This window comes from Eublepharis macularius, chromosome 1 (assembly GCF_028583425.1).
Source record: "Eublepharis macularius isolate TG4126 chromosome 1, MPM_Emac_v1.0, whole genome shotgun sequence".
NCBI classification, from domain to species: Eukaryota; Metazoa; Chordata; class Lepidosauria; order Squamata; family Eublepharidae; genus Eublepharis; species Eublepharis macularius.
The window spans coordinates 145,329,803-145,344,573 of record NC_072790.1 but is presented as its reverse complement, the minus strand read 5'-3'; the positions used below and the strand labels follow the sequence as shown (position 1 = coordinate 145,344,573).

Genomic DNA, 14,771 nt, shown 5'->3' with positions numbered 1-14,771 from the left:
TCCAGTGATTTTGACCTTAGATTCAAGTTTCTCAAAACATGGTCCAGGCACTCTGGAGCTCCACAAGTCTTTTATAAGAACAAAGGGCAAAACCTTCTTGTGCTGTTTGGCTAATATAAAGATGGAGTACTCTCCGTTTCCCAGGAATGGGGGTTGAGGCTCTCTTCCTGGGGAGGCAATGGAAGAAGGGGATGGAAATGGCTTCTCCTTCTTCCAAAGGAGCTTATAGCACTCTCGCTGCCTGTGGTCACCTGCCTTCCAGATCCCCTCACAGCACTAGCCAGAAAATATGCTGATTTATTGCAGGGATCCAACAACTCAACCCTAGGAACTATAATTGATTGAATGGATTAAGAAAGTACAGCCATCGCACTTATTGCCAGTATAAAATTGAACTGATATTTAACAACCGTAACAACTACTATTGCACTTATATACTTCTCTTCCTGACAGATTAGTGCCCTTCTCAGAGAGGTGAACAAGATCAGCATTATTATTATCCCCACAATACAGGTGGGGAGCTGGAGCTGAGAGGAATGGCTTATACAAGGCTGCCTGCAGAGCTCATGGCAGTAGTGGGATTCAATTCAGCAGCATGCTGATTCACAGATTTCATCACAGAAATACATAGACACCACGTTGCATCCATGGATAACAGCAGCCAGTGGCAATTTTCAGTTAAATACAGAAAGTTGCGCTTTGTGCAACACTGGTCTTTTTCTATTCCTTGGAGCAGTTCCAACAGATTGTCCAGCTTCCTTCTCACCCCTGTTCAGCTGGTCTGTACCTAGATATTATTAACCAATAAGGAAGTTGCTTGCTATCTCTAGCGCAAAGTCCTTCCAATCAATGGGCGTGATTGATTAGATTAGAATTTGGATCAGATTCTTTTGAGTTTTGGCCCTATAATATCAGCTTCCTTCTGAGACCTGACCTTGGAGGCCACATCTGTTTTCTTGAATGTGATCTAGAAAATTATAGCTGATGAGGGTCTCATTGTATTGAGACAATGGAAGACCCCACATGCTGCCTGTAGTCTGTTAAGGTGCTATCCAGTGTGTGGTATGTGAGAGTGAGGAAGCAGAGGAGGGCTTGAGAGAGGAGAGTCCACAAAATTTTTAAAATCAAAATGGAGTCCTCAAGTTTGAGAACATTGTTTTAGATAATAAGGCAAATCATTTAGATACTGCTTTAAAATACAAACTTATATACTGTTTGTTTTTCAACACTGATTTTAATCCTAATCACATTTATTAGTGGGTAAATCCTATTGTATCCCTGGCCTAGATAGCCCAAGAGAGCCTGATCTCATCAGATTTCAGAAGCTAAGCAGTGTCAGCCTTGTTTAGTAATTGGATGGGAGACCTCCAACGAGGACCAGGGTTGCAGGGGCAGGCAATGGCAAACTACCTCTCTTGCCATGAAAACCCCGCCAGGGGTCAGCTATGACTTAAGGGCATGATTTCATTTCATTTAAAATCCTATGCTTACTTTAATAGAAAAGAGTCCAGTAGCACCTTTAAGACTAACCAACTTTACTGTAGCATAAGCTTTCGAGAATCACAGTTCTCTTCGTTAGATGCATACCTACTACCCAAAATCCACAAACCAGGTAACTCAGGATGCCTCACTGTTTCAAGAATTGGCACTGTCACAGTAGGAGTCTCAAGATATGTGGACTCTATCCTCAGGCACTATGCCACCAGCACACCCAGCTATTTACAGGACACCACTGACTTCCTCAGGAAAATACAGTCCATTGACAACCTACCAGATGACACCATCCTAGCAACCATGGATGTGGAGGCTCTGTACACCAATATCCCACATGCAGATGGACTGCAAGCCATCAGGAATTTTATCCCAGACAAAACCACAGCACACCTCGCCACTGAACTTTGCCACTTCGTACTCACTCACAATTACTTCAGATTTGGTGACAGCTTATATCTACAGGTTAATGGCACAGCCATGGGCACACGCATGGCACCACAATATGCTAACATATTCATGGTAGACTTGGAGCAACACTTCCTCAGCTTCCATCCACTGAAACCATGCCTGTACTTAAGATTCTTGGATGACATCTTCATCATTTGGACCCATGGGAAGGAAGCCCTTGAGAGATTTCATCAGGACTTCAACAACTTTCACCCTACTATCAACCTGAGCCTGGACCACTCTACACAACAGGTACACTTCCTGGACACCACTGTACAACTACATAATGGACGAATAAATACCACCTTATACCGGAAACCCACAGACCGATACTCATATATACATGCCTCCAGCTACCACCCTAAACATACCACTTGGTCAATTTCTACAGCCAAGCCTTACATTACAATCATATATGCCCCAATGCTCTTGATTGGGATTCCCACTTAAGAGATTTACAACAAGCATTTGGGGGGCTACAGTACCCACCAAATGAAGTGCGGAAACAAATCGACAGGGTCAGACTAGTATCCAGAAACAGCCTGCTCCAGGACAAACCTAAAGGAACTAACAACAGAACACCACTGGTTGTTACCTATAGTTCCCAGCTCAAACCCATCCAACGTATCATCAGTGATCTACAACCCAACCTGGAAAATGATGCCTCTCTCTCACAAGCCCTGGGTGGAAGATCTCTCCTTGCCTACAGATAGCCCCCCAACTTTAAAACGACTTCTCACTTACAATCATGAATCGGCTAGCAGAGTCACCAACACAGGTACCAGACCCTGCAACAGACCCAGATGCCAGCTCTGCCCTCACATCTACCCAGGAAATACAATTACAGGGCCCAATGGCGTTAACTACACTATCTCTGGCTCTTACAGCTGCTCATCCTCCAACGTTATATATGCCCTCATGTGCCAACAATGTCCATCTGCTCTGCAAATTGGACAAACCAGCCAACCTCTGCGCAAAAGAATAAATGGACACAAATCTGACATTAAAAATGGCAACTTCCAGAAACCAGTGGGAGAACTATCTATCAGGACGTTCCATCAAGGAATTAAAGGTCACTGTAGTTCAACAGAAACCTTTCAAAAGCAGAATCCAGTGGGAAGCTGCTGAATTGGAATTCATATGTATATTTGACTCAGTCAGGCTTGGATTGAATAGAGACTATGAATGGTTATCTCATTATCAGAAGTAACTGATTTCATTATCAGAAGCCACTGATTGCACCTACTCCCCCCTCCCCTATCCACCTATATATCTGACCAGTTTCTTCTTACCCTCCATGCATCTAACGAAGAAAAGCATGCATCTGACAAAGAGAGCTGTGATTCTCGAAAGCTTATGCTACAGTAAAGTTAGTTAGTCTTAAAGGTGCTACTGGACTCTTTTCTATTTTGCTACTACAGACTAACATGGCTAACTCCTCTGGATCTATGCTTACTTTAAGTGAGCACGCTGAAGCCCCCACTGTTAATGGGATAGTTATAGACTGCACACAGATTACAAATAAACACATGCTTAGTTTCCTGTGGTAAAAATTTCTCCCAGGTGATGAAACGGGGAAGAAAAAGCTGATTCTTTATTGCTGTCATCTCCCCTGCCTCCCTCCATTTTATCCTCATAACAACTGGCTCAAGGTGGCCTTTAGAACCTAGGTATCCCCTAAACCTACCCACTACATCATAATGTAGGTATGCGTGAACAGGTAGACTCAAAAACAAATGTGTTTTGTGTAACATAAGGTGTCTCAGACTAGAGAGTTTATATTATACTATTTCCTCCAAATGCACGAAGCAAGTTAGCAGATTTGTATGTTTGAGGAGCATTCCCAACATAACAATACTGGGGATTTTCTGAAGATCAACATACAATATCTGAGGGAGTAATAGTAGCTACTGGATTACCTGGACTATGAGATATGAATTTGTGCTTACTTTACCTTGGAGCTATAATCTTCAGAAATTCCACGTTTAGGTTTCTTCTTTCTACTGTGACCATGGAATGTCACGATTTCTATCTCTGCTGTTCTTCCTGACTGGGCAAGGTTAGGAGGGACAACATCAGGTGTACTCAGTTCTTGGAGAGATCTTTTCAGATTAATACTATCACAATCCAGTTCATTTTTCAAATTTTCAAAGAAGCTGGAGGCACTTTGTCTCTTGCCTGCTGTTACTGTGCTGTGTTCAGGTTCCATGCAGTCATCTTCTGACAAAGCATTGCTGCCTTTCCTTCTTAACTTCTGTGATTTTTTCTTTTTGCTCCTTTTCTTCTTGTTTCCATCCAGTAATGATTCACCTATGGTATAAAGGCAAATACATCTCAGTCCCCTTACTCAACTACTTGTATCTTTTTACATTTAAAATTGACTGAATTTAAATTTTTATATTTACAGATACTGCATTCACAATTCAGGTAAGTAATATATAAAAATATTTGCTTTTAAAAATTGAAGTGCAGAGACTCTGGACAGATCTAGTTTCCTACAACAAGGGACAGATAAGTAAATTGTAAAAATAATCCCGTTTCCATTTTTAAAACAGTCAAGTAAAAAAAAATATATATTACACTTTTTCATGTAAGTTGCTTGCCTTCTATCAGGGGCTCAGAGTCATACTTCAAAAACCACCTCACCATTTTAATCTTCCCTCTTTAGAAATGCAAAGTGTCTTCTTTTGTCGAGGAAGAGAATAGCCCAGACTACCAATTACCCACATATTAATTTATTTGGATATTTATACCTTGCTTTTCTCTCCAGTGGACACCCAAACAGTACAATCCTAAGCAGAGTTGCTCCAGTGTAAACCTACTTAAATCAATGGGCTTAGACGAGAGTAACTCTGCTTAGGATTGCACTGTAAGTGGCTTAACATCATCCTGTCTTCCTCTATCATATCTTGACTTATGAAATAGTTCAATCAATTTAAGAGAAAGTGACTGGCCCAAAGCGCCCCAGCAAGCTTCTATGACAGAGTGGGAGTCCACAGATCACTACATCACGCTGGTGCAAACTGATTAAAATTTCAGTAATCAGATCACATTGATAAATTAAAAACCTTTCATACTTGCCTTGAAACAAAGCTTTAATTCTAAAAAAGATGATTTCTATTTTTTGAAAGAGCATTTTGGGGGCCAGGCAGTCTCTGTTAATTCTCCTGAACCTCTTGGTGGCTTCTGATACCTTCAATCATGGTATCCTTCCAGACCACCTTTCAGGCTTGGGACTGGGAGGCAGTGCTTTGGAGTGGTTTTAGTCCTGTTTCAAAGGTAGGTTTCAACATGTGATGCAGGGAGACTGCTGCGCTACCCTATGATCTCTGGCTTATGGGGTCCTGTACAATTCTATCTTGTACCTCATGCTTTTCAACATCTATGTAAAGTTGCTGGGAGAGGTCACCTGGAGATGTGTGCTGAGTTGCCACCAATATATGGATGACATTCATATCTATCACACACTTCCAGCAGATCCCAGAAAGGCTGTGGAAACTGTGGACAACACATAACAACACAACCAGGTAAGAGGGCCAGTAAGAGTTATTGGGGATACAGCAAGCAAAACAAAACAAAAAAACCACTAGCCGAAGACAACAATAGAAGCAGACAGACAAATATTCCTGGGGAAAGAGTTCCAAAGTTTCAATCCCAGACCAAGAAGGTCCTTTCTCAGGTTGCTACTTGTTTAGCCACAGATGGCAAGGGGGGGCTCTATTCTGAAGATGAGCAGAGGGATGGATAGGTACATTTGGAAGAAAGCCTAGAAGGCCTTCCTGAGACAGAAGTGGTCACAGCTGAGGGACAAGCAGCGGACCACAGGCAGGAGAAGCCCCACAACCACAAAATGGCTACCATGGGGACAGATAGTCTCAGGTAGATAGCCATGTTGGTTTGTGGTAGAGTAGTATGGCAGGATTTTGCGTCCATAAAAAAGCTTATATCCTGAAAACCTTGTTGGTCTCTAAGGTGTCATTGGACTCAAATCCCGCTGTTCATGGGGGCACTGTTAGCCAATCACAAAAAGTTGGGAAGTTTCAAGCCAAATATCTTTGTTGATAGAATGAGCTGTTTCCAAAGGGGTGCTCCTTGCAGACAAGAGGTGACAGCTTCTGGGCCCTTCTGAAGCATCTCTTGCTCCAGTGAGCAGCAGGAAAGCCAGAATTTCCTCTTTGCTGTGGGGAAGCAATGCTTTAGGGAAGAGGAAAATGGGCACCAGGAAACATATTAGCAGGCACTATGGTCTTAGAAAGAGAAACTAAAACAATACCCCCATTCTGATGTTTTTAGAAAGGGATTTTAGCACTTTATATAAAAGAATGCAGTTTATTAAAAGGTATATCAGATAGCTTTAAAAAAATCCACAAGAACAAAGCAAATGCAATACTAGCATAGAAGGATCACCGTAATGTGAATTTTTAAAAGGACCTAGAGATTATTAATTATCATTTATTGGATTTATAATCCGCTCTCCCTGCCAGGCAGACTCAGAGCAGATAACATGCAGATAAAATGATACAATATATATAAAGCAGCAGTTAAAATCACAATATTATATAAATATATAATAAACATTAAAATTGGCAGCAGCAACAACATAGCTGTAGTTTCACAGCCTTCTTCAGTGGTGCTTGCAGTACAATCCCGCGCTCAATCATCATGGGTCTAGGGTGGCAGATGACAACAAAACAGGAGGTAGAGACCAGGAGGGAGGGAAACCTCCCTCTCCCCAGTGGAAGGCAAAAGAGGAGGCCCATTCGCCTCAACCACCAAAAGCCTGGAGGAACATCTCTGTATTACAGGCACAGCAGAATGATAATAAATCCCACTGGGCCCGAGTTGTTTCAGACAGAGAGTTGCACCAGGTTGGGGCCAGGGCCAAAAAGGCCTGGGCCCTGGTTAAGGCAAGACGAACCTCCTCAGGGCCAGGGACCACCAGTAAGTTTTCCCCTGCTCTCCGGGGAATATAGGGTGAGAGGCAGTCCTGCAGGTATGTTGATCTCAGTCCGCTAAGGGCTTTAAAGGTCTACATCAAAACGGTGAACTTGATCTGGAACTCCACTGGGAGCCAGTGCAGGGGGCACAGAACAGGTGTCGCACGTGACTGGAATGGAGTCCAGGTCAAAAGGCGTGCTGCTGCATTCTGGACCAGTTGTAACTTTCAGAGCAGGCCCAAGGGCAGCTCAGCATAGAGTAAGTTACAATAATCCAACCTGGAGGTGACCATTGCATGGATCACTGTCGCTAGGTCATGGGGAGTGAGGTAGGGGGCAAGCTGCCTGACCTGGCGAAGATAATAAAACGCTGATCTGGCAACTGCCACAATCTGAGCCTCCACTGATAAGGAGTGTCACGGGCTGGGCCAGCCCAAGCAGGGTGGTTCAAGTCCAAACCTTAATGGCAGAGTCTGAGGGGAGTTCCAAGAGCAAAAGCCAGGTCAAACCGGTGGTCAGAGCACAAGATAACGCCAGGAGTGAGTCCAGAGTCCAAGAGCAAGGTCAGGTGCAATCCAAGGTCATTTACCGGTAGTGTCAGGTCCAAAAGCAGGCACAGGCACGGGCAAGGTTCACAGAACACGGAGTGGTTGCAGGCAATAGACACGTTGCTTCCACGCCCGGCAGTTCCTCCAGACTGGCTCTTATAGCCAGGCGTGGTTTTCAGCCAGCTGCTGGGGCTCCATCCTGACACTACTCATCATCACTCTCCAGCAGCTGGCATTGGCTCAAGAGGCGAGCACTGCGCCGTCTCTCCTGCAGTTCCAGTCTCTGGCGCTGCCTGCGGCATTCCTTGGGCGTGGGTGAGCCTGGGGGGGTGGAGGCTCTTGGCTGCGCTGCACCTGTAGAAGTCCCTGGCTGAGCTTCCCCTGTGGTGTAGGGGCTAGAGGGTGCTGGTGTCTCAGCTGCTGGCTGCAAGCTCTGATCAGCCAGCAGCTGTTGCTCCTGATTGCTGGCTTCTGCTGAATCAGGGCTAGGGCTGGCTACACAGGGCTCCTCTTCTCCTGAGGAGTCCTGGCTGGCTACACGAGGCTCCTCTCCTCCAGAGGAGACCTCACTCTCAGACTGGGCCATGACACCATCCCCCCTCCCAAGGCCCCCCCTCCTCTGTGGTCCAGGCAGCCCCGGTTTCTGCGGATAGGCCTGATGGAATTGTCGGACTAGGCGGGGGGCATGGATGTTCACAGCAGGCTCCCAAGAGCGGTCCTCCGGCCCATACCCCTTCCAGTCCACCAAGTACTGTACTTGCCCCCGCCGGCGACGGGAGTCTAGAATCTGGGCAACCTCATATTCTTCGTGCCCCTCGATGGTAATTGGAGGTGGAGGGGGCGGTGGCCCGGGATGGTGCGGGTCTGGCGGTGAAGCTGGGACTAGAAGGGACCGGTGAAACACAGGATGGATTGGGAGGGTTGGTGGTAGTTGCAGGCGATAGGCCACAGGATTCACCTGGTCTGTGATTACGAAGGGTCCGAGGAACCGGGCATCCAGCTTTTTGGAGGGCCGTTGGCTGCGGATATGGCGGGTGGATAACCAGACCTGATCGCCCACGGACAGGGGAACACCAGGTTGCCGTTTCCGATCCGCAGCCTCCTTGTAGCTTTCCTTGGCAAGCTGGAGTTGCTCCCGTAACAGCTCATGCATGGATTGGAGTTCTTGGAGGTGATCATCAGCGGCTGGGATTCCCGACAAGGTTGCTGCGGTAGGGAAGAAACGAGGGTGGTGACCATAGTTTGCCATGAAGGGGGTCTGCTGGGTGGAGGAATGCACTGCATTATTATATGCAAACTCGGCCAAAGGCAGTAGAGCTAGCCAGTCATCCTGTTGATGGTTTGTGTAGCATCTCAGATACTGCTCCAGGGTCGCATTGGTGCGCTCTGTCTGCCCGTCAGATTGGGGGTGGTGTGCTGAGGATAGGTGAACTTGGGTGCCAAGGAGGGAGTGCAGGGCCCGCCAGAACCGAGAGGTGAATTGAACTCCCCGATCAGAAATTATATGATCTGGGCGTCCGTGGAGTCGAAAGACATGCTGAAGGTACAGGTGTGCTGTTTCCTGAGCAGTGGGGGGTCCAGAACAGGGAATGAAATGAGCCATCTTTGTGAACAAGTCCACCACCACTAGGATGCAGGTGTGGCCTTTGGAGCAGGGCAGGTCTGTAATGAAATCCATGGAAATAGTCCTCCATGGGCCAGTGGGTGTGGGGAGTGGATGCAAGAGACCAGAAGGTTTGCCGGGGACGTCTTTGGCCCGTCTACATGTTTCACAGGCTGCCACATACCGGGCCACATCCGATTGCACCCGGGGCCACCAGAAGTCACGGGTCAAGAGGTGGGTTGTCTTGTGGCGGCCGAAGTGCCCGGCAGGTCTAGAATCGTGGACCAGCTGCAGTACCTTTGTTCGTAATGAGCCTGGGGGTACATAAATCCGGCCTCGGTGGGTCAGTAGCCCCTCTTCCTCTGCAAATTCATCTGCCTGGGGCTGGGGAGACCCCCGGACGTTCTGGAGATATTTCTGGGCAACTGGGTCCAGTAACTGTTGAGTCTGTATCTCCTCCACCAGCCCCGGAGGGGGTTGCGTGGCGGCGAAAGTTTCTGGAGCCAGGATGGTCATCGGAGGTGGTTCCAGGTCGGGGGATGTGTTGTACTCCGGCTTCCGGGACAGAGCATCGGCCTTCTTATTCTGGGAGCTGGGAACGTAGGTGATCCTGAAATCAAAACGGGAGAAGAACAACGACCAGCGAATCTGTCTCTGGTTGAGGCGGCGGGCAGTTTGGAGGTGTTCAAGGTTCCGGTGGTCAGTGAGCACTTGGACTGGGTACCGAGCCCCCTCCAGATGATGCCGCCAAACCTCGAAGGCTGCCTTTATTGCCAGCAGCTCCCGCTCCCAGATGGTGTAGTTCCTTTCGGCGGGGGTCAGCTGGCGAGAGTAGTAAGCGCAAGGCTGTGGAGTGCTGGAGGGGGTTGCCCGTTGGGAGAGCACTGCTCCGATGGCGGTGCTGGAGGCATCTGCTTCGACTAGAAAGGGTAGCTGGGGATCCGGGTATCGCAGGACTGGTTGCGTGGTGAAGCGAGTCTTTAGGGTCAGGAATGCCTTGCTGGCTTCCGGTGTCCAACGGAAAGGTTCTCGAGGCCGGAGAAGTCGAGTGAGAGGGACGGCTATGGATGCAAACTGGGGGATGAATTGCCGGTAGTAATTGGCAAACCCCAGAAACCGCTGTACATCCTTCCGAGAACGGGGGGCTTGCCAAGTCTGTACAGCCTCGACTTTAGCTGGGTCCATTCGGATTCCGTGGGGTGATAATACATGGCCAAGGAATTCCACAGTGGGCCGGTGGAATGCACACTTTTCCAATTTGGCGAACAGGCCATGCTGCCGGAGTCTTTGCAGCACCGTGCGCACATGCCGAGTATGTTGCGACGCGTCACGTGAATAAATTAATATGTCATCCAGATAAACGATGACGAACTGATCCAGGATATCTCGAAAGATGTCGTTCATCAGTCTCTGGAACACAGCTGGTGCATTAGTCAGGCCAAAGGGCATTACCAGATACTCGTATTGCCCATATCTGGTACTGAAGGCGGTTTTCCATTCATCACCTTCCCGGATGCGCACTAGGTTGTACGCTCCCCTGAGATCCAGCTTGGTGTAGATCTGGGCTCCTTTGACTTGCTCCAAGAGGTCAGGGATCAGAGGCAGCGGATACCGGTCTCGGATGGAGATTTTGTTCAGGGCCCGGTAATCATTACACAGCCGGAGTTCCCCGTTTTTCTTTTTAACGAAGAGGACTGGGGCAGAGGTAGGCGAGGTAGAGGGGCGGATGAACCCTCGCCGCAGGTTGGTGGTGAGAAAGTCCCGGAGTGCTGCCAACTCTGGCTCAGACAACGAGTACAGGCGTCCCACCGGCAGAGGGGCGCCGGGAATCAAGTCAATGGTGCAGTCATATGGCCGATGAGGGGGGAGTTGGTCTGCTCCTTTTTCCTCGAACACATCTCTCAGATCCACGTATTCCTCTGGCAGTGCCGAAACCTCCGGTGCAGCGGCCACCATAGGCCTTGGGCACGGATTTTCATGTGGGCATGGTTCCCGGAAACGAAGGTCTAACTGGCCCCACCGAACAATCGGATCATGGCGGCAGAGCCAGGAAAGTCCCAAGACCAGCGGAAACTGGGGAATGCCCACCACATCAAAACAGAGCCGCTCCTGGTGCCGCTGGATCTGCAACAGGAGGTCCTGGGTTTCCTCAACCACTGGCCCAGAACGCAGGGGCCGCCCATCGATGGCCTCAACAACAGTGGGATTCTTCTTTGCCCGCAAGGGAATCTGGTGTTGTGCAGCGAACTTGGCGTCCATGAAGCAGCGGGAGGCCCCCGAGTCTATCATGGCATACACGAATAGCCAACGTCCATCAGGCAGGCACAACTTGACTGGCACGAGGAATGGTTCTGGGGGGTCACCGGAGGCACTGGCTGTTCCCACAAGTGGTTTAGGGTGCGCCGACTCCAGGCTTATGGATAGGGTCCTTCTTTTGGCAGGGCAGCCATCAGCATAATGGCCTACCCCACCACAATACCAGCAGAGGTTGTGGTTTCGGCGCCTCTCCTTTTCCTCTGGGGGCAAGCGGTTACAAGGTACCCCCACTGGCGTGGGCTCAGCCGGCTTTTCAGGCAAGGACCAGGGTGGGGGTGGATGCCTTAGCGCACGCGCTTGTCTCCGGCTCTCCAGCCGTCCATCTATGCGGAGACATAGAAGAATGAGCGCTTGCAGTCCTCCTGGCCGTTCGGATCGGGCCACTTCATCCAACACTTCATCAGACAGCCCTTCCAGGTACTGGTCAACCAGGGCCGCTTCATTCCAGTCCAAGTCCTGTGCCAGTAACTGAAATTCGGTGGTATATTGGGCTACAGTCCCATCCCCCTGGGTGAGGGCACGGACCCTCTGGTTAGCTTTGATGGCTTTCAGGGGGTTAGCAAAGGCAGCAGTGATGTGAGCCACAAAGCTTGGAAAATCCCCTAGCAGAGGGGATTTGGCCAGTAACAAGGGTGTGGCCCATCTTGCTGCCTGCCCCTTTAACAGACTGAGGATGAAGCAGACTTTGACTTTATCCGTGGGGAAGTCTCTGGCCCGGAGTTCAATATATAGCTGGCATTGGGCGAGAAATGCTGGGAATTCCTCCACATCACCCTCAAAGCTGTCAGGAGGCTTCACTGGGCACTTTACAGGCAGAGGTGCAGCAGGTGCAGCAATCTGCTGCTGCAGAGTCACCAGTGCTTGAGTTAGTTGCAGTACCTGGTCCTGCAGCAGTGCCAGGCTCCCCGGGGTGGGCGTTGCCGCATCCATGCCGGGAAGTTTGGGTGGAAGCAATCTGTCACGGGCTGGGCCAGCCCAAGCAGGGTGGTTCAAGTCCAAACCTTAATGGCAGAGTCTGAGGGGAGTTCCAAGAGCAAAAGCCAGGTCAAACCGGTGGTCAGAGCACAAGATAACGCCAGGAGTGAGTCCAGAGTCCAAGAGCAAGGTCAGGTGCAATCCAAGGTCATTTACCGGTAGTGTCAGGTCCAAAAGCAGGCACAGGCACGGGCAAGGTTCACAGAACACGGAGTGGTTGCAGGCAATAGACACGTTGCTTCCACGCCCGGCAGTTCCTCCAGACTGGCTCTTATAGCCAGGCGTGGTTTTCAGCCAGCTGCTAGGGCTCCATCCTGATGCTGCTCATCGTCACTCTCCAGCAGCTGGCGTTGGCTCAAGAGGCGAGCACTGCGCCGTCTCTCCTGCAGTTCCAGTCTCTGGCGCTGCCTGCGGCATTCCTTGGGCGTGGGTGAGCCTGGGGGGGTGGAGGCTCTTGGCTGCGCTGCACCTGTAGAAGTCCCTGGCTGAGCTTCCCCTGTGGTGTAGGGGCTAGAGGGTGCTGGTGTCTCAGCTGCTGGCTGCAAGCTCTGATCAGCCAGCAGCTGTTGCTCCTGATTGCTGGCTTCTGCTGAATCAGGGCTAGGGCTGGCTACACAGGGCTCCTCTTCTCCTGAGGAGTCCTGGCTGGCTACACGAGGCTCCTCTCCTCCAGAGGAGACCTCACTCTCAGACTGGGCCATGACAAGGAGGCATCTAAGACCACACCCAGGCTCCTTAGCGATGAAGCAGGTACCAGGGGCACCCCATCTAGAAATGGGAGCCGGATCTCTGCATCCAACAACCTGCGACTCAGGTACAGGACCTCTGTCTTTACTGGATCCAGTTTCAGTTTGCTCTGTTTTAACCATCCAGTCACGGCCTCCAAAGCCCCGGCTAAATTGTCCAAGGCGGCATCTGGCTAGCCATCCATCAACAGATAAAGATGGGTGTTATGCGCATATTGATGACAACCCAACCCAAAACCCCGCACCAGCTGGGTGAGGGGGTACATATAGATGTTAAACAACATCGGAGAGAATATCCCCCCTGAGGGACACCACACACGAGTGGGCGGCGTGACAACAACTGCTCCCCTAGCGCCACTCTGTCCCCAACTGTGGGGAAAAGAGACCAGCCACTTTAAGGCCGTCCCATGAATCCACACATCGGTGGGCCCAGAGCTCATAATTGATCGTGTCGAACTCTGCGGTAAGATCCAATGAAACCAGCAGCTCCAACCCACCTTGATCCAGATGCTTGCAGGGATCATCTGTGAGGGTGTCCAATCCCGTCTCCATCTCATGGCTGGGGCGGAAACCAGACTGGAATGGATCCAGGATTGAGGAATCATCCAGGAATACCTGCAGCTGCTCTACCACCACCCGCTCAATCACCTTGCCAAGAAACAGGTTTGAAACCTGGTGGTAACTGACCAGGTCAGTGAGGTCCAAAGATGGTTTCTTCAAGAAAGGCTGCACCACCACTTCCTTCAGTGCTTCCGGAAAAACCCTGGAGCTCAAGGAGAGATTGACAATGGCCTCCAGTGGAGACCGAAGCCAGTCCACACTGGCTTTCACCAGCCAGGACGGGCAAGGGTCCAGGGGACAGGTGGTGGGCCTCACTGCTTGCAGGATCATGTCAACCTCGTCCTGAGAGAGCAGACTGAATTGATCTAACACAGATCCAGAAGACGGCCAAGGGTTCTCCAGTTCCCTTACTGTATCAATCGTGGCCAGTAGATCACAATGGAGAGACAGAGTTTTGCCCGCAAAATAGCTCCAAAAAACCTTACAGCTGATAGCTGAATTAGCAATTTGACGATCTCCCAGAGAAAGGGAGACCAAAGACCGAACTATTTGAAACAGTTTTGCTGGGCATGAGCTTGTAGACGCAATGGAACCAGCACAGAACTCTTTCTTTGTCCACTGCCACCTCATAGGCCTTCATAAACGTCCTATAAGATGCTCTTGTCTCCTCGCCACGATCTCTCCTCCACACTTGATCAAGCTGTGTAAGTTTCTGTTTTATCTTCAGCAGCTCCTCAGAATACCAGAGAGCCAAGTGGGCACAGGGATGAAGAGGGCGACAGGGGGCAATTACGTACAGAATCCCCAAACACGTAGGAGTTTTCCACGTCATTGGGTGAACTGACGGTGTGCCTGTTAAATGACTTTGGATGGTTGTAAATGGTTGCTCCTGAGGAAGTCCGTGGGGACGAAGAACTAGTTGGAAATTGCCGGCCTTAGTTCCGGGCACCATTGAAGGTTCCACTTTTCATCTTGGAACAAACCATGAACTTGTCTAACCAGTTCCTGAAAGGACTTTGATATAGTACAAGTCATTAATTTGCTGCTGCACCCCTTGATCCTCCTGGGGAGGATTCTTGAATGATATATGTAATATAAATTATATGCTGAAACTTGTAAAACGAAGATAAAAATTGGCTGCAAT

At 49.4% G+C, this 14,771-nt stretch overlaps 1 protein-coding gene across 3 annotated transcripts in view; it reads right to left on the bottom strand.

The window, feature by feature from the left end:
* Nucleotides 1-14,771, bottom strand: part of C1H1orf131 (chromosome 1 C1orf131 homolog) — a 42,845-nt gene that overhangs the window by 25,865 nt on the left and 2,209 nt on the right. For all 3 annotated transcript variants that reach the window (XM_054974519.1, XM_054974511.1, XM_054974504.1), the window contains exon 2: nucleotides 3,896-4,251. In XM_054974519.1, the coding sequence (XP_054830494.1) occupies nucleotides 3,896-4,251 (356 nt within the window). The remainder of the gene's footprint in view (nucleotides 1-3,895; nucleotides 4,252-14,771) is intronic.